Source organism: Mauremys reevesii, linkage group 5 (genome assembly GCF_016161935.1).
Source record: "Mauremys reevesii isolate NIE-2019 linkage group 5, ASM1616193v1, whole genome shotgun sequence".
NCBI classification, from domain to species: Eukaryota; Metazoa; Chordata; order Testudines; family Geoemydidae; genus Mauremys; species Mauremys reevesii.
In genome coordinates this window covers 116847710-116867784 of record NC_052627.1, presented here as the reverse complement: position 1 = coordinate 116867784, position 20075 = coordinate 116847710, and the positions used below count along the sequence as shown (strand labels likewise).

The following is a 20075-nucleotide window of genomic DNA, read 5'->3' as shown; positions in this document are numbered from 1 at the left end:
CCCAGGAGGGGGAAGTCAGGGAAGAAGGAGCAAGGGGGGTTGGATGGGTCGGGGATTCTCAGGGGGTTAGTCAGGGGATGGGAAGTGGGAGGGGGTGGATACCAGGCTGTTTGAAGAGACACAGCCTTCCCTACCTGGCCCTCCATACAGTTTTGCAACCCCAATTTTTGCAACCTTTGGGCCAAAAAGTTTGCCCACCCCTGCTTTAAAAGAAAACCCCACAATGGTTATCATAGATTGAAATGGAGGAGGACGACTCTCACTGCACCAGCAAGCAGAAAAGGGGGTGCTCCCCCAAAATAAAAGAGGCAGGGGCGCTCTCCCTTAGCTTTTTGCAGAGGAAAAGCCCATGTTCCTCACTCCCTGATGCCCCTTTATTTTTTTACCTGTGAGCTATTTCTGAGCCGAAAGACACTCGGGCATCCTATCACAAAAAAGACAGCCTCAAGCAAAGATTGTATGACAAAATGGCTGACTTGCTGGGGAGGCTGATACATCATTGTACAGATAATCAGCCAAAGATCTTGAAGACTGTGCTGAGATTTTAAAAGTTGGTTTTACTTTTCTGTTTGAACAAAACATAATAACCATTGAGCAGTCAGACCACAACTGTTTTTAAAATGTAAAATCCTATACTTTAAGGATGTTACCAAAAAAAAAATAAAAAAAAAAAATAAAACATGGACATTTTCGTCTGGATGTCAACATTTTCACAGTTGTCCATAAAAATCCCTAAAAAAGAAAAAAAATCACTTAAAATTAGAAAAGGACTTATTAGAAACTGGATAAATACAATGAACACATAAATAAAGAGAGACTTAACCTTATACATTCTTCATGCATTCAGCAGTCCATTAAATTAATCAGAAATCCACTTATTTGTACTTATTAAGAGTAACCAACAGTACTTTATTATTATGGGTGCTTTTTCTTTTTCATAATCTGAGACTGCCTCAGTTCCTCAGTTCCATGAGCATATGGACAAGATTCAGAAGTCAGAGAACAGCCATCAGGATGGTGGATGAAAAACCAGCAGAGACGTGTTTTAAAAGCTTCAGCAGAAAATCTTCGTTTTACTTCTGGCTTGGTTCGCTTTGAGGGCTTCTCTTCTCTCCAATCACGAATATGAACTCTTCCATTTAGAACTGAGGGTTAAAAAAAAAAAAAAAAAGGTAAGCATACAAGACATCTTTAGAGGTTATGGGGATTACACTGGTCATCTGTGAATACAAATATGTACTATAAATGGGCTATTCATGCACAATCAAAGTGCACTGTATAGGTACTTGCACAGGAGTAGAAATAAATGCATAACAAATTGAGAGTGTATATTAAATCTTCTTTGGAGACTATATTCCCACTTACAGGGGATGTCATTGTTAAATAGCAAAAACAACAAGGAGTCCTTGTGGCACCTTAGACTAACCAATTTATTGGGCATAAGCTTTTGTGGGCTAATGAATAAATAAATAATGAAATCTACATCTGATGAAGTGGGTTCTAGCCCACAAAAGCTTATGCTCAAATACATTTGTTCGTCTCTAAGATGCCACAAGGACTCCTCGTTGTTTTTGCTGATACAGACTAACACGGCTACCACTCTGAAACCTGTCGTTATATAGAACAGTTTTAGGGCACTTTATGCAGTCTGTGCTAAGCTGACTCGTTTGTAGACAGTAATTAGGATTAGGATCTAAACTATCCTACAGGGTATAGCAAATAAATAAGTATATAAATAATAAAACCCTGTGTGTAGAAATACAGAGGTACCCCTCAAAGAGATGCAGATACTGGAAAGTAACATCCCTCTCTTTAAATGGCATAAATAATACATAAATGTTGGGAAAGCCCAACTCAAACAAGAGGTGGAGTTAGCCCTGTAATGAAAAGCCTTGGCTTGAAACAGTGGGCACCTATTTATAAAAGGAAAACAACGTTGTTTATTCATAGGGCAATTTTCAAACAAATAGGTTAACCTTTTGGGGCCTGATTCAAAGTCCACTGTCATCAGTGGAAAGACTCCAATTGACTTCCCTGAGTTTTGGATCAAGGCTGCTGTAGAGAAGGAAGTGTCCGTGGAATAAAGGAGAAAACTAGAAATGAGGAGTTAATTCTTCCACCACTCTCCCTTAATACCATGTAATTTCAGGGAAGTCATTTAACTTCTTTTTACATTTAATTTTTATTTTTATAAATAAATCATACAAAAGCATGTGCAGGTGTGTGCATGTGCACACACACAATGTGAGACATTTAAATAAATAAATACAATACTATCAACATCAGAACAAATATATAGAGCCCTGTACGGGTACAAAATTTGTATCTGCATCTGATCTGCGATCCACAAATATGGTCTGCAGATATCCGCAGATTTGCAGGGCTCTACAGATATACTAATCTATTACTTTATGGGCTAAGCATCATTTAAATTTCTGTGCCCCAGTTCAACCATCTACCTGCAAAGTATATGTCACGTATCCACCTCTCAAGGGTAATTAAGGGTTTGTACCGTGTTCTGAGATCCCCAAGTAAAAAGGTGCTATAGTACATACAGCGAGTATAAGTAACAGAGAAACCTGGTATTTGCAGTAATCCTCTTTACTAATGCCTTACCCTAAACATTTTTCTGCAGCTTAAACCTTCTTTTTGCCAGGAGCTAAACATTATAGATGGTAATCCTGCACATGTTCTCTCTTTCTTTTGATACTGCATTATTCCACATTTTAAAAACTAATTAGCAATAAAAAGCAGGGTGTTCTTTCTCAATCTGTAAATGCAAATCTTCAGCAATGAGAATGGTGCACCAAAGCATGCTACAGTGAAGAGATTTAGAGCCTGATCCTCCAATTGGATCATGTGAGTATATCTTTGTGTCTGCATGGAGCGCCGCTGAAATTAATGGAGTTTTGCATCAGGCACAAAGGGCTTTGGCCATATCCACTAGCACAAGGGTTCTCAAACTTCATTGCACCGTGACCCCCTTCTGACAACAAAAATTACTACATGACCCCAGGAGGGGAGACCAAAGCCTGAGGAGGAAGGGCAAAGCCAAAGCCCAGGGCTTCAGCCCAAGGCAGGGGGCCTGTAACCTGAACCCCAACGCTCACAGCTAAAGCCCTCGGGCAACTTTGGCCCTGGGTGGTGGGATTCGGGCTTCAGGACCCACATTTGAGAACTGTTGCACTAGCAGGATCAGGGCCAGAAACTGTACATACATATCTGTGACTGTACACTGAATTTTATATGTATAAGGGGAAAAAAAAGGATAGAAAGCAAGTTAATACACAAGAGAGGAAGAAGAAAAGAGAGGAAAGAAGGAAGTAGGAAGGAAGAGGAGATAAACAATCATTGGCAAGTTTCCAGGAGCTATTGTCTTTATGCCATTTAGCCCATGTAATTAGGGGCTGCTCCTGTATCTTTTTGGCCTTGTGATAAGATAATATATATGAATACATTTTATCCCAGTTCTTGAAAGTGAAATCAGTTTAACGTTACCATCTCTCTCAAAACTCAAAGAGAATTGAACAGAGGGATGTTAGCATGTAAGATCAGGTTAAATCATTCCAAGATGTTAGTCCCAAACTGGACCAAATATGTAACTATAAAATGCCAGCACAGATTTGTAATTTTAAGCTCCTGTCTACTTATTCTTTTTGCATCTCTGCTGTTTCGGATCTTCTTTGTCAGAAAAAGAAATTGAGCCACCAGATGCCCCTAACTATCACTCAGTCTTGCGTCACAACCTGTGTGAATGCTGTTTCAAGCAATGTTGCTAATGGTCTTGATTGTGCACTGGTGTTCGGAGCAGCGTGAAGGACACTTCATCCCAGAACACACTGGTATAAAAGGAGGGAGCACCCACATCCCCTTCCCATGGAGCAGTGCAGCATTCTCCCAGTCCCACTTATTCCACTGGCCCCATATCCAAATCTCCTCTCCTCAGGTAGCATGCAGACAGCCCCCAAGGAGCTTGGCATAAGGCAAACAGGAGAACTCACCTCGTGCTGGGGGTCCCAAATCCTGTCCCACCTTGCTTTGTAGTGGAACTTGACTAGTTTCACCACACAAGATGATCATCCACGGAAAAAGCAGAATTAACCCACAGGACAAGTGTGAACTGCCTCTTCTCAGTGGGTGTTAACTCTGACCCATCTCTGACCTTGTCAACACCAGCACTTTTCCCAATGATGGTAGAAAGTTCCACTGGTGGTAGCAACAGAGGGCACACATGTTTATAACCTCTGTGGTATCTAACCCTTCTCAGGGCTAAGACTAATACCATAGGAAGTCCTCGTGTAGATGTAACATTGTCTGGGCTTTCATATTATTCCTCCGGACTGCTATAGTCTGGAACTACCAGGAAGCTTCTACCTACTTCCTCTCAATAAAACAAGAATACACATTTTCTGGCAACCTACCAGTTAATCCACTGGTACCTGGTGACACTCTGGACAATTGTCATGGGTCAGTTGACTCCCATATTTCTGCTAACATGGGACTACTGGATCCAAGAACTGAAAAAACTCTTTATAAACTAACTTTATACAAACCTATGCACCAACGTTTGAAAGTGCTAGTTTTGAGTATTATTCAGCAGCTAGGCATCAATGCCACAAAAATCCTACAATGACAGCAGCAAAAAGAAAACTGAAGAAAATCAACAGAACATTAAAAAAAATATATATTTTGTTGTTAGTTTCCTATTCTGCCAGGCTATTGCAGCCTGTATAAATCTGTCAAGCCTCACATAATTAGAGGCTCTAGTCTAGACCAGTTGTCTTTTGTGTTGGCATTTCTCTCTGTAGTGCTTGTTAAGTCCAGACTAAGTCTTAATGAGATGCTCCAGAAGACTTTCTTAATTTTCACTTGACTTCCTTCAACACTGTCACCAATGTGTGGGAGGGGAGGGGGAGAGAGTTTTCTTCAATCTAGTCCAAGTATGGCATCCTGCTGAGAATTCCTGCTACAGTAACAGGTGAATAAGGGGGGAAAAGGTCTGTATAGGGAAGCATGCCAGATGCACAGCTCACCCACTACCAGTTGACTGATTAGCAAGGCATCGATCTCATTCTGCCCTACCCGTCAAAGGAAAGATCTACAAATGAAGTTTTAGGAAATACAATAGGAGTAAATATAAGGAAAATTCTGCTCATCAAGGAAGTGTACTCAGTATTTTGAAGATCTAATCCAGTAATTTTTCAATTATATGCAAGTCAAGTCAGAAAAATATAAACGAGAGATGATCAGTGAAAATCTCTCTTCTTTACCTTCAAACACCTGATGATTGTTCCTGAGCAATGTCTGCAGGCCTCCATATTCATTCTTTAATCTCCTTAAAGTCTCTTTGTCTAAATGTTCTGCTACTTCCCTCAAGGAAAGACTTTCTGCAGTGAACAATAATATAGCCATTAAAAAATGGCAGCATGGTATCTCAGCATTGCAGTTAGAGGAAGCTACAGGATATTTTTGGAGTTAGTTTGTATGGTTTCTCTCCAGAGCAGCAGAAATGTTTTGCTGGTTGATCCATTATAACCACCAGGACCTTTTCAGCAGTATACCACCTAGCCAGCCAGTTAGTCCCCCTTTTGTAATTGTGCATTTGATTTTTCCTTCATAAGTGTAATACTGTATTGAATTGCATCTTGTTGATTTCAGACCAATTCTCCAATGTGTCAAGGTGGTTTTGAATTCTAATCCTGTCATCCCAAGGGCTAATCCCTCCCACCTTGGTTTCATCCACAAATTTTATAAGCATACTCTCCACTCCACTATCCAAGTCATTAATGAAAATATTGAATAGTACCAGGCCCAGGACAAACCCTGCAGGACCCCCATTAGATACATTTCCCCCAGTTTGACAGTGAACCATTGATAATTAGTCTTTGAATAGAGTCTTTCAACCAGTTTTGCACCCACTTTATAGTAATTTAATCTCAACCACATTTCCCTAGTTTGTGTATGAGAATGTCATGTGGACTGTGTCAAAAAAAAAAACTTACTAAAATCAAGAAATAGATATAAGCATTTGCAGACCGGCTTTCAAAAAGTAGCCTTAAAATTGTAACCAATGAAATGTAAATTAGTCTATATTTTTAATTTTAAAAAATTAACTCATCACCCAGTATTTAAATGTGAAAAAAAGAATCTAGCAAATGATTAAAAAAAAAAAGGGTATGAATAGATATTATAAAAATCTAAATGGTATGGCATCTAAGGAGGTTAGCAGAGAAATTTTTGCAAATGACTTTGCAACTAATTAAGATTAGTGTACCAATTACAGGGATTACGGCAGAATATTCTATATATTTGCCATAGGAAATACCATGAAAAGTACCGTAATGCTATGTACTGGCAGTGGCAAAACTGTAAATTTTAATAGCAAGCATTATTGTATGAAATGTTGTCACGGAGTGTGGGGGAGTCCGGCCCTGCACCCCTCTTCCTGAACTCACAGTGACTCTCAGCCAGCCAGTAAAACAGAAGGTTTATTGAACAACAGGAACACAGGATACAGCCCAGCTTGGGTTCAGAGCCAGGACCCCTCAATCTGGCCTTTCTGGGGGGTTCAGGGTGCTTGGATCCCAGCCTAGGATCCCCTGAAACCCACCTCCCAGCTCCCAACCGAAGACTGATTCCACTTCCCCCCTCCCTTTGTCTAGCTACCGGCTAGAGGTGAGACCTCCCCTCCCCCAGGCCAGGCTCATGTTACAGCTGCAGACCTGTCTCTGCCTACCAAGCACATAGACAGTCCCTACTCCATCACAAATGTACATTACATGTTAAGAACAATCTTACCTCCTTTATTCCAGGTGTTCAAACGTACATCAAGTGTATGATCCCATGGTTTCTCTTGGGTTGCATTTAACAGTAAGCTTGCCACGGTCAAAACCACATCATCTACAAAATCCCGAGGGAGAGCAGCACAGTTCCTGACTTGTTCTACTTTTTCTCTGGGTTGAAATCCAGACAACCAGACCCTGTCACCATCTGTCTTTGTCTCATTTGCAGCACACTCCAACTCTACTGCTTGGTCAATGACACAGTTTACAACATGATAGTTGTCACACTGATTAGATCCAACTGTTTTCTCTGATGTGACCCCAGTGCAGGACTGACGGTTGTTAATATACTGTGTTCTCTGTTTATCGATCCGATCCTCTTGCAGAGGTGGATATGTTCTGGACTTCCCAATGAGGCACACCTATATTAACAAAAATAAATAAAATTACTATTTATACTGCACCAAAGGTGTTCATGATGCTTTACGGCATCTTTACCGTCCCTACCCAAAAGACTATTTGCAGGATCAGGACTAAAAATGGGTTCCTATTTTAAGGCTCTTGTGAATTTTATGGGATGCAGCAAGGGACAAACAACCTAAATGCTATGGGACAAACAAAGGCAGGAGGAGACTATATGGGAAAAGCAGATATACAATAAGATTTTCATTCCACTAATATGCACATGATTAAGTAGCACTATAAAATGATACAGCCCCTTTTGCTTCCTTCAGGCCCCTTTTTGTGACATTAAGTGGGATGTGACAGACCATGCAGGAGACAGATGAATGATTTTAGCCTTTGTATGGAAAATATTGTCTGCAATTATGTACTAATCTGTTGTGGCCTGCCTCTCCAATACAAGCATAATGAACAAACATACATGTGTCAAATAGCTGGCAGCATTTTAAAATGTCATTAGAAATTACCCTTTTTGTTGAGGGAATTCTAAGGCAATCTTCTTCCACACTGAAGCCACATTCCAATCCTACTTCTGTAACAAAATCAAGATATTCTCTGTACTGTGTCTTCTGGCTTTGCCTTCGGTTATATTTTCCATGGAAATCAAAGAAGCAACAAGGCAGTACAAAGTAGCAACAAGAATAGGAAGACCTGCAAAAAGGATTATTGTTTACTGAATAATAGTTATAGAAAGCTAATTTTATTAAGTGGCTGTATGAAACAGTCAACACCGCTTCAGATACAAGCAATAAACAATCATTTTAATGGAGTGACAGAGCTTCTAGATCAAGCAGTATAAATACACCTCTACCTCGATATAATGCTGCCCTTGGGAGCCAAAAAATCTTACCACATTATAGGTGAAACTGCATTATATTGAACTTGCTTTGATCCACTGGAGCGCGCAGCGCCCCCTCTCCTCCTCTAAACACTGCTTTACCGCGTTATATCCAAATTCGTGGTATATCGGGTCACGTTATATTGAGGTAGAGGTGTATGTTCCTCCTTCAGTGCTCCTCTGAGTGAAATAGTCACTGGTTATTTTGAGTGTTTGCTCTAGAGATTTATCATCCCAGTTTAATTTAATACCAAAGGACCAAGGCAGAACCAAGGCTTGCAAACTCTTACTGCTGGATGTAGTGAGCGGGACAGTTCAAGGTAGTAAGCACTAGACTTGATAGTAAGTGCTTGCAGGATTAGGACTTAAATCTAAGAATAAAATCTAGTTAGATTTCTCATGCCACAAAAACTGGAGAGATGCTATGCTATTGCAGCTTTCTGTGATGGAGAAATGCTTCTACACAGGAACCCTATTCGCATACTTCCTAATGGGATACCTTCAGAGATAAGTGTTTTGTGAGTAGCAATTGCTCTGTTAAACACCAATCCCACCCAGTCCTGCAATGAGATCACAGACCACCACATCGTTTTATGAACACTAAAGCAAAAGTATACAGTTCTCCCAGAGTCTGCATATAATAGAGATTAGCAGAAACTTTTTTCCATACCTAGCTGCAATTACAGGTAACCATGGCGTTAGCTCATCTGAATGGTTTCCTATTAGCCAGTCAACATTTGGAAAGAGACAACTGTCATCTGGTCTGATTGCACATTCCTTAAAAAAATAAAATACATTACGTTCCCAAATTTTTTAGAATTATTGTATTTGACACATTGACACAGTGAGGGCAGCAGTATAAACGCTAAAACAGATTTGAGGGGAACAACAACAGCGAATGTGAACTGCCAGTATTTTTCTGATCTGAACCAAAAGCAAATACTTTTGCCATGCAATGATGTCTTATTGGTGCAAAGCATAAATAAGGCAATGGTAGAAACACACAAAACAAGTCAGACATAAAGCTAGTCAGAGAGGAGGCTATAACAATAAAAACATGCATAAACAAATATAAAATTATATACATTTGATTGTATCCCTCTCCCACCACTCTTCTTGCGCCACTTGTCCTCTTTGACCACAATCTTGCAATCTGCTTGGGCAGACTCCTGTGTCCACAGAGAGCCCCGGTGACTTGAATTTACAGGATCCAGGCCTTAGATCAGCATGTGATTCATCAGAATTCAGCTTCTCTAGTCTGCTTCCCCTCCCCAAGTCCACCTCAAATGAAATCCGATTTTTCCCCTCTACACCCCTTCTGCTCCTCTCTTCCCCCAGGGCTACTCACCCTGATGTCATCTGTGTACACCCTCTCACACCTCTACACAACCACTATTCTTTTCCCCTTAAACTTTTCAGAGCTGCCCCCTGGCACACACTAAGTCAGGGGGTTGCTAGGATGTGTGTGGGAGCTGGGGAAAAGGATTTTGAGGAGGGGAGGAGGAGAGCTTTAATTAGGGAGAGTTGGGCTGTGTGGGCACTCAGCACATCTGCACTGAGGCATCAGCACCTGACACCTTTCTTCCATGCTACTGACATTGAGAATGTGCAATAACTAGTGTTGGAGACACTCCATAAAGTATCCTGAACAAGAGCAGGAACTGTTATTGGTTTAATTTAAAAATTCAAGAGTGGCCAATGCCCAAGATGCTGTCAGCACAGGTGAGAGAGAGGAAAAAACTGGAGTTTGTGGCTATTTCACAAGAGGAATCCAAAGACCAGGGACGGAGAGAGCTGCATTTTAAAAAGGAGGCATTTTAAAAAATGTTTCTTCATAAAAGTTAGTATATTTTTTCTCAAAATGTCCATGGAAAAATTAACAGTCCTCTGAAGAGTTACTGGGGGTCAGAGATGGAAACTGAACACAAAGATTTTAATCCTTCTTTAAATGAAAATCTCTATACAACCTTAACTCTGGAGTCACTATCAATGCCTTCATTTTAAATAGTGTGTACACATGTATGTACACACATTACAGACACACGTGCTGCATATACACACACACACACGTTCCTGAAAATGCTCCACATAAGATCATCCAAATATACTAAACTAAAATGTTTGGTAAATGCCTTTATGTTCTGATAAACAAATTACCACCCACACACTATTTTAATTTTGATTGTTCATTTTTGAAACAGTATGGATTAGCAGTGCTGTATTCTGCATTTAAATAATTATCCATAATCAGTTTTTTATTCATCAAGTCTGACAGCAGATTGGTGCTGCGATACTCCACTTCTCACATTCATGAATAATTTTAGTATTGGCACTGCATGCCACAGATTGCAATATTCATACTACAAGTTGTGCTTTAAAAAAAAAATCAAGCAAAATTAAATAACCTCTGAGGGTAACACAAAGATGCTATGAACAGGTGGTTTCTTCTTTTACAAACCCTGTAATTTAAAATTCCCTTAGCCACAAATGCATGTGATGACATAAGTTTTGCAATCTTCTCCTCCACCAAACAGTTTTTATAAGGCATTTATTTCAAATGTTTATATATAATTGCCATAGCTTATGTTCATATTTGTAACCATTTTATGTTCATTTAACCAAGACTGTAACAATTACTTGCATATTTAAAAAAACAAAACCCTACAAGACTAATAAAAATGAAAGGGCAAAAGGAAAAGATACTTTTCCTTCTCGTCCCCTCACTATACAATTAAGGGTCCAATGCTGCAAAGCACTGTGTTGAGTTCTCTCAGCTCCTAAAAAAAGCTCATGAGAGTTCAGGGTGCTCTGCACTGCACAAGATGGTGCCCTTATGGCCTGATCCTGAGCCCAAAAAAGTGAATGGGAAAAACTTCCAATGACTTCCATGGGGCAGGGCCTAAATGAATTAATATGTAACAGGAGAGAACAGAACATGACTAATTAGTTCAGAAGTGACTAGATGTAATATATGGGAGTTGAAATAGTACATTGTCTTGCGCTCTAGACTTTTACTTCCCAAACCCTTGGCTTAAATTCTGGCTCTGGACTGCATGGGAAAACAACTGTGAGAGTCACATTCAGTCTCTATTTGTCCACACTTGAGAGCAGGGGCGGCTCTAGACACCAGCGCGCCAAGCAGGCGCCTGCCGCAGGCATGACTGGCGGGGTCCCCGTCTTCCGCGGCTCGGTTGCCTCCCGCCGCATGATCATGCAGGTCCGTCCCTCGTCCGGGCGTGCTGGCATGCATGGGCCGCGACAGAAGGAGAGAGCCATCAGGCAGCGGGAACTGTCCACTTGAGAGGCGAGGGCGGCACGCGCAGCTGCAGCGCTCTTGGGGCAGCCGCTTTCTCCGGGGCTTGAGAGCCACTAAACAGTTTGATACAACTGGCGGTCTCTGTACTCGAGGATGGGGACTGGAAAAGCAGGGATGATGCATGACAGCACTGAAGTGAATTAGCAGAGTTGCGTGTAATAAATTAGCACCTTGATCTTCAATGACTTGTATAAACTCTGCTGGCCTGATTGAAGCTAATATCAACCTTGACACTAAAATTCCTCTTTTTTTAAACTGTGTGGGGAAAGTTATACTGAACTATTGACATATGTTAATCAACAGCCTCAACTAGAACACAACTGTATAGGGAGTTTGGTTTTTTTAAGCAGCTGAATCTGGGGAAACCTTAGAGTACTTTTGAAAGAGTGGAAACAGGGAAAGTCAATTTCAGGAGTTTAGTGAAAAGAACAAGGAAACTTAGGAACAAGGCAACTATCAATCAACATGAAGATTTGATACACAGAAGACTATGCACAGTTGGATTGAAAGTGAATGTTCCTGTGTTCTAGTTGTTTCTGTTCTCATAAAAATGCTAATGTGGAATTTGAAAGATAATCCCTCTTTCAGACCCATTTTCCTGTCCAGTTTGCTGCAGGCTATTACTGTGATGGCTTATTATAAAATAAGTATAGCAGATGATTGTTCCTTATAAGACTGAACAATAATGCTGCTCCAAAATGGCACACAGCACTGCAAGAGGATTGTGGCTGGAATCATTTCCAGAGTGATTCTATTATGAACGTCTCAAGAATAAGCCAAAAGCTTTTGAACTTCAATTTCCTTGAGGATAGCACTATGTGGTGTTGCTGCGACACCACTATATAAGCTCTGATCTTTCAAGATCAAAGATTGTATTTATTTTGTGTGTGTGGTGGGGAAGTTACCTATGCTGGTTCTTATAACTTACCACTGGAGGGAAATAGAGCATATGCATGGATACAATATGAAACAGCCATCCTAACCCCAAACTTCCTTGCCAACAACCTACAAATCTGACTATGTTGAACCATCACACTGCAGCTGACAGAACAGTACTCGTATATTCATGCTAAATTAAATAATTTGAAGCAATGAATGATGAATAAATAAAAATAAAGTTACTGTAGGTCTGATTTTTACAATACCTCTAAATGTGTTTGTGGTCCATACATGTCCCATATTTTTCTTCTTCTGACATCAATTCCCCTACCTGGGTACTGAAATATTTGGATTAATAATTGGTTAAAAAAATAAAACATAATATCTTGTATTTATAAGCACATCTTTCATCCCAAAACTTCATACACACTTGCCCCAAATCAAGATACAAACTAAATACAGGGATAACTTGATCCACACTGACATGCAGCCACTTCTGTGAAACACAGCAAGACTGCGCAACAGGTGGGGTTAGAACCAGAATATCATGTCAAATGGAAAGAGTAGAGGAAATGTAGGTAGTCTGAATATAATTACCCAATTTGGAACTGGACCTGGACATGATGGTTGACGCCTGTTTGGGAAATGTCCTTGTTCTCTGTCTGAGCATAAATAGTCAGACTCTTGGATAGCCATTTCATCTCTGACTCATCCATTGAATCATTCCCAAACACCACTTCCTACAGCACAAAACTGTTCCTTTGCCATCCAAGTACTGACTCTGACCAAACTTGTTTAGCATGTATCTGACAGGATCTCACCACGAGGTGCTATGGCTGCATGCTAAGCTAAGAAACAAGGAATAAATTACCAACTTGACTTTCAGTTTGAGAGTCCCATGTTACACCTGATCAATGAAATAAACATTTCCATGAAATTTAAAAATGTTTTTCATGAAATGCCTAAAGTCCTATAAATATTTTTTTAATAACCATTAACTTCCTTTTTGAATATTTCTTAAAAACGATGAAGAAAATGTGCTGAGATGAAACAGCTAGACACTGAAATTCATGGGATTTTGTTGTATCAAACAGAACTCTTCTTTCAAAATTTTGTCTGCATCAAACATTTGATAAAAATCAGCCTCAAGGATCTACGCTTTGTTATGCTCCATGCACACAAGCACCATGTACTGCCAGTCTTTTTCACAATTAATTACATGACCATTTGTAGTGATACGGAAAAATATCTTGTAGTTTTGCGGAATTGTTGGACTTTGGCTTCAATACTAACTTCCCTTCTTCTGAGATACAAATTACCGTAGCAAAATTAAATCCAGAGCATAGGTTCTCTGGCTCATTTAATCTTCTGACTACCAGTAAATGTCAGCTGTTATATACTTCCTGCTGGGTTAAATGGCAGGGTAACAAGGCCAGCTGCCAAGGAAATCAGCTTAATCACTACTGTTATGGGATAAAGCCTGCAGTGAACTAGTTAGTTTTCTTTCCAAGGATCAAGTTGGTGTGGAGAGCTGTCAGTCCAGAAGTGTTCCCCCTGAATCCAAAAAGGCAGTACAGGCAACAACTAAACCCACAGACTGTGCCATAAAGTACAGTTTCCGATACGTTTAGTACACACTATATTACCTAGTTTCCTTTTTTGATGCAGTCAAACAAACTCCATTTTAAAGCCCCAGCCCACTGTGACTTTGATAATTAACAGATTACAAAAAAGATTTCATTTCGGGACCCTGAAGTTTTTGTTGATTTTAAGTTATTTCCCATCTTTCTATACCCATAGCATGATTAGGCTGCATAATTACATTTTGTTTCTTTTCCTATACATTAGACTTGAGCAGGAAACAAGTTCATTTAACGGAGAACCACTTATACGAACAAAAAGCTTCTAATCAGTTCTTTTTTCCCCCCTCATAATTGCAGAGATTCAAAACCTTGCTTTAGTGACATTAATGAAGTGCATTCCAGCTATTAAACATGCCAGATAAAGGAAAAGAGAGAATGAGAATAATAAACATCTCCACTTTTTTAAAAAAGTGATTATTTTTACCCCTTCATTGCTCAGAATATGAACCAGCAGACCATTTCCGCATCCTAGGTCTACAAAAGACTGTTTCTTAGACAACCCTTTTTCTGCTCTCTCTTCTTCCCAAAGGATCTAAGCAAAGACAAAAATTAAAACAAATTTTAATCTCTCAGAGCATTTTCTCAATGACTAAAATATTTGTGGCCCATTCCTGCAACTCTTATTCACATGAGTAGAGATATGGACTTCAATGGATCTTCTCCTGTGACTAAAGACTACTCACATAAATAAGGGTTTGCAAGTGGGAGCGCATAATACATTTTCAAGAAAAAAAGTTTAAATGAGAGGTTGCATAAGCTAACAATAAAACTTAATGCCCAGGTGCACTGATGGAGAGGAAGAATGGTTTTAAGTGATTAAGGCACTAGCACTAGATCTGGGTTTAATGCCCTGCTCTTCCACTGACTTCCTGTGTAACGTTGGACAAGTCACTTAGTGCTTCAGTTCCTCATCTGTAAAATGCGGATAACAGCACATGCCTACCTCACGGGACTGTTGCGAGCATAAATACATTAAAGAGCGTGAGGCGCTGAGATACTATGGCCAGGGGGCTGATGTAAATACTTTAGACAGAAATAACACAATTGTGGGATCACACAACAGGTGATCAGAAATCTTGATTTGTGCCACATAAATCAACAAAAATGGCCATCTTCCAACCCCTCAGCTAGTGCATCTACCATTTTGCCTCCCTTTTCCACAAGGGTATTTTTTGTGCGTCTTTCCTGATGCCGTTCAAAGCACGCAATGGGAAGTAGTGAAAGTAGATCATTTATGATTCAGAAGCAATCTGCCCCACTGATCCATTTTCCCCACAGATGTGCGGCAAAAAAGTCTGAATGATACTATTACTACTTAGACCTTACTTTACTGCTTTTACCCATAGATTTCTAAGATGCTACCTTTCATGAGTGTGGAGACCAAGGTACAAGCAGGCAAAATAACTTGGTCACAGTCACACAGCAGTCCAGTGGTAGTGCTGGGAGTAGAATCCAGTGATTCCCAAATGGTGCCTTACCCACTGGGCCATGCTGCCTTCAATGGAGGACTGCCTTGACAGGGGAATTCTGTGCATCTTCTAAGTTGTGTGGTTGAGGAGAGTGGCTACCATGAGGCACTCACAAGCCCTATGCTAATGGAGTGACGCTCCTGCGCAGCTTAGGAGAGAGAATGGGAAACCTCTTCCCCTCTAAGCCTCTACCTCAGGGTTCGGCAACCTTTCAGAAGTGGTGTGCCAAGTCTTTATTTATTCACTCTGATTTAAGGTTTCGTGTGCCAGTAATACATTTTAATGTTTTTAGAAGGTCTCTTTCTATAAGCCTATAATATATAACTAAACTGTTGTTGTATGTAAAATAAAAAAAGTTTTTAACATATTTAAGAAGCTTCATTTAAAATTAAATTAGAACGCAGAACCCGCCAGACTGGTGGCGGGCAGTGTGAGTGCCACTGAAAATCAGCTTGCGTGCCGCCTTTGGCACGTGTGCCATAGGTTGCCTACCCCTGCTCTACCTACTTTCCTTAACATAAACCACACTGACTTGTTCTGTCCCTCATGCAACCGCACCTCTGCCAACCGTGCAGTCTGCTGGGCAGCTCCTAAGCCTCACAGAAGTGGAATCCTTCTGCCACAATGCAAATAAATCATATGCACTGATTGTATATTTTCATACAGTGGGGACATTGCTAGAATTATTTGATAACACCAAATGAAAAATGTCGAACGAGTTCCTAGTCTACTAGCATTGCTGCAGGATACTGAGTTTGCTGCAGCACTCGGTGCAGCTCAGCCACATAAGTCAGGGCTGGCCTTGTCCCACAACATAGATCTTTATTCGCCATAAAGCACACAGGATCTTACTTAGAAAGCACTTTTCATTGGATGATCTCAGAGCAATTAGTTTATAAACATAAATGACTTCTTGTCTAATGCCTTAAGGATAAATGTTTCTTTTTGGGCCAATGTAGTAATGACATGTCCTGCCCCGATTCGCTTAACTACCTAAATGAGCTATAATGGGACTAGGGATGATAAAAGTGGCTCAAGGAGGACAAGGGTTACAAGAGTGACAGATCAGGAGAGTGAAGCAAGTGGTGAAGGAGGAGAGCAAGGTCATGTGGCAAACAAGGTTAGGGAGGCTCTTCCAGTCACCGGGGGGAGGGGAGGGAATAGCAGAACAAAGGCATAAAGATTCTCATAGGAGAAAGAGAGAAAGGTCACGATCTTGCAAAGCACCTAGTACTTCCTATGAAGTTCTGAGCACCCTCCATATTCACATCTAAGCCAACAGAAGTTGAGAGTACTCAGCACCACCCAGGATCGGACCTCAAGGGACCATTAACATGAGATGTGCCTATACTTTGTAAGCTTAAGTAGGAACTGAGTGGTTAAAGCCGGAGAGTAGCAATTGGTAAGTATTAATACCTGTTTTACAGGTGGTCACACAGAGAATCAGTGGCAGAGCTGGAAACTACGATCCTAGACTCTGCATAATACATTGGCTTTGTGCATCTGCATGTGATGCTGCTCTTTACTCGATGGACAGCTACAGGATAACTCTTTTAGCTCAAGTGAAAGAGGCCTGAGTTGATTGAGTAAAAGGATTACGATTCTAGTCCCAGCTGCACAGGCAATTCTTCTGATAATTGTTTGTTGAATGCAGGACATGGATTTTGTTATAGGCGCCTATTCTATGACTTCAAGTACCAGACAAACTGTCTCTCTTAATCAGATGTTACAACAGGCACAATCAACTGAGTAGGATTGTTTTTGCTTAGAAGAAACAAAAATATCAGGAACCCTTTGAACATAGAATTGATGTCTGTGCCTTTGATTGTTGCTAAATTGTTAGTTTCATGGATAGTCCTTCATTCCCTCCCACAAGTTGTGATTTTGGTGCATTCCATCAAAATACCAGCTTGTGTTTACATTTTCCACTTTACAGATCATGATATTAAGCATGTTGGCACTGCAGCACAGTTCCTGTGAGGTGCCAATCATCTCCTACACAGATCTAGTCCCTCCCATTTGCATCAATCCATTTCACAACACGTACCAAATGTCCCTAGAGAGCATGTCAACTCAATGTGACCTCAGAGCAAAAAGAAGTTCTATGGGTTCCCTTCAGTTTGGTTGCCAGTGGAAGGCAAAGTCCATGAAAAGAGATAAAGGTTGACAATATCCTTTTTAAAACATCTCTTTAACCTATTTACAAATGGCTCAGTAGTGTACACCATAATTCTGATATTTTAAAATTCCGCAAGAAGGATGGATAGATATATTGCTTAATAATAAGTTAATGAGTAGCGGTGACATTTTGTATCCTTTTGTTCACCCCTTTTACGAGACTGATACATTTTGTACAAAGTATGCTTTGTGAGTATCATTTGAAAACTCACAATTTCCTGATCATTATTGTCCCAGTAAAATATATGTGGCAACACTGTCTCTAAAGTTTTAAGATTCTACTGTATGACATTACTGAGATATGTTCCAAGTTTAGAAAAGCAGACACAAACCAGTTCCTCGGAAACAAAAGGCAAACCGACAACTCGCCCAGGTGTCAACAAAATGGACTATCAATCATCTGGTTATTTGGGCATTCTTTGGCAGGAAAAAGGGCATGAGTGAGAAATTTACATGTTGGCAAAGGAAAAGCTGAAGGTTCCATCCTAGATTTTGTGTCCTGACCCTCGGTTGGAAGTAATTTTCAAAGGGAAAAGAGAACTGTAAGAAAGGGGAATAAATACCTCAAAATTATTCCTCCCTCTCTCTCTATACACAACAGTCACAATACCTGAAGAAAAGAAACAGCTCTGAACCTCAGAAGGGGTCCTGGCTGAAAGGATTCCAGCCAGCAAGACTGCTAAAGCTTGTGCTGAGAGAGACCTTTTGCTTTGTATTGACTTAGCTTGTTAAGTTAGGTATTACTGCATTTTAGCTTGTTTCTTTGTAACAAATTCTGACGTTTATGCCTCATTACTTGTAATCATTTAAAATCTTTCTTTCTGTAGCGAATAAACTTGTTACATTGTTTTATCCATAACCAATGTATTTGAATTGAAATGTTTGGGAGACTCCATTTGAGATAAGATTTATGAATGTCATTTTTTAATAATAAAATGATGGACTTTCTATGAGCTTATATTGTCCAGAAGGAAAGATCTGGGCAGTATTACATGCACATTTCTGGGGACAAGTTTGGGACTAGGAATTTGCTGGTGTTACTCTGCAGTATAATTCAGGAGTGGCTGGCAATAGCCACTATATAGCTGGGAATAATTTACATGCTGGAAGCTGTCTGTGAACAGACCAGGAGTGGTTGCTCTCACAGCAAACCAGTGTAAAAGGCACCCCAGGTTGGAGAATTGAGGGGACACAGCTGTTCGCAGTCCAAATTGTACCCTGGGTAATGTCACAGTAGCTTTTGTAACCAATAACTGAATCATTTTAACAATTGTTATTAAAAGAATTACTGTCACTTCATAGGACATACATTATCTCAAGGAACACAATAGGTTAAACTTACAACCATTGTCACAAAGTATATTTAAAAACAAAAACAAACAATTCTTAGAGAATATTCTGCAAGATGTGATGATCTTACCCCTAAAGAATGTGACTGTATTCCTCTAATATTGGTATCCATCTACAAATGTTATCTTTGAAAATAAAATTGTAAGCAATAGTATTGCATTATAAAGCACTGTCCATATGGGAGTATCTTCACTAATATATTATTTTACAGATGAAGAAGTTGAATCACAGAGATTATGACTGAGATTTTCAGAGCAGTCTAGGGCATTTAGACTTCCTCAGAAAATGTTAAAATGCCTCAGAGATTTAGGAGCCTAAATAATTTAAGGCCAGATTTTCAAAGGTATTTAGGTGCTTAAAGATCCACATAAATCCTATTAGGCACCAATTTGCATTTTTAGATGCCTAAATACCTTTGAAAATGTGGCCCTGAATTTCTTTTGAAAATGGGACTGAAGGGTGAAATTTTCAAAAGCACCTACATCTTCTCCTAGACTGCTTTGAAAATCTCATCTGAAGTAATTCACATCAGATTAGATAGGAAGACAGTGTCAGAACTGGGAATACAATCCAGATTTCTACTCTCAAATCTACTGCTCTCATTACTATTCCATTTTTGCTACCCCAGATCTTCTAATCTAGTCTTTTCTAAAATCCTGCGAGTCTATTTAATTCAATGATCTCCTGCAAAGGGAATAGCTAGTGCTGACCACACACTTTACAAAACAGTTATTTGTATTTGCTCTAAATTTACTTGCTATTAATGTTGTCAAGTGTCTCCTTTTTTGTATTCTAGAATAGAATAATAGAGAGACTAACCAGTTTTCACTATACTGTTGATCATATTAAGTACCCTCTAAGCCTTTTCTTTTCCATGATACATAGTCATAGCTTTCATAACCACTCATCATATTTAAAACCCTCGGCTCCGCTGCCATTTTCTGGACTCTTTCAATCTCAGTTTGCAATAAGCAAAAGCCACATTCTAGGTTCATTTAACACTATGTCTGAGAGCATTAGCATTATCTCCTCTTTTTAAATGGATTTTTTCCCTAGATCTGTAAACTCTGTGGTGCTCTTGGTTCTTCCATTCTCAATGTAGAACACTACTGGCATTACATTTTAAAAATTAATAATAAACTTAAAAAAAAAGTGGAT

General features: G+C 39.8%; 1 protein-coding gene across 2 annotated transcripts in view; it reads right to left on the bottom strand.

The window, feature by feature from the left end:
• Positions 1 to 380: 380 nt before the first annotated feature.
• TRMT44 (tRNA methyltransferase 44 homolog) overlaps positions 381 to 20075 on the bottom strand; it is a 31685-nt gene continuing 11990 nt past the window's right edge. Inside the window, exons 5-12 of one of the 2 annotated variants that reach the window (XM_039540116.1) lie at positions 14345 to 14452; positions 12544 to 12615; positions 8753 to 8859; positions 7712 to 7895; positions 6799 to 7204; positions 5271 to 5387; positions 824 to 1145; positions 715 to 732 (exon numbers count right to left, since the gene is read on the bottom strand). In XM_039540116.1, coding sequence (XP_039396050.1) covers positions 916 to 1145; positions 5271 to 5387; positions 6799 to 7204; positions 7712 to 7895; positions 8753 to 8859; positions 12544 to 12615; positions 14345 to 14452 — 1224 coding nt within the window. In that variant the 3' untranslated portion in view covers positions 715 to 732; positions 824 to 915. Of the gene's footprint in view, positions 1146 to 5270; positions 5388 to 6798; positions 7205 to 7711; positions 7896 to 8752; positions 8860 to 12543; positions 12616 to 14344; positions 14453 to 20075 lie in introns of both variants that reach the window. The other variant, XM_039540117.1, reaches the window with a different exon arrangement.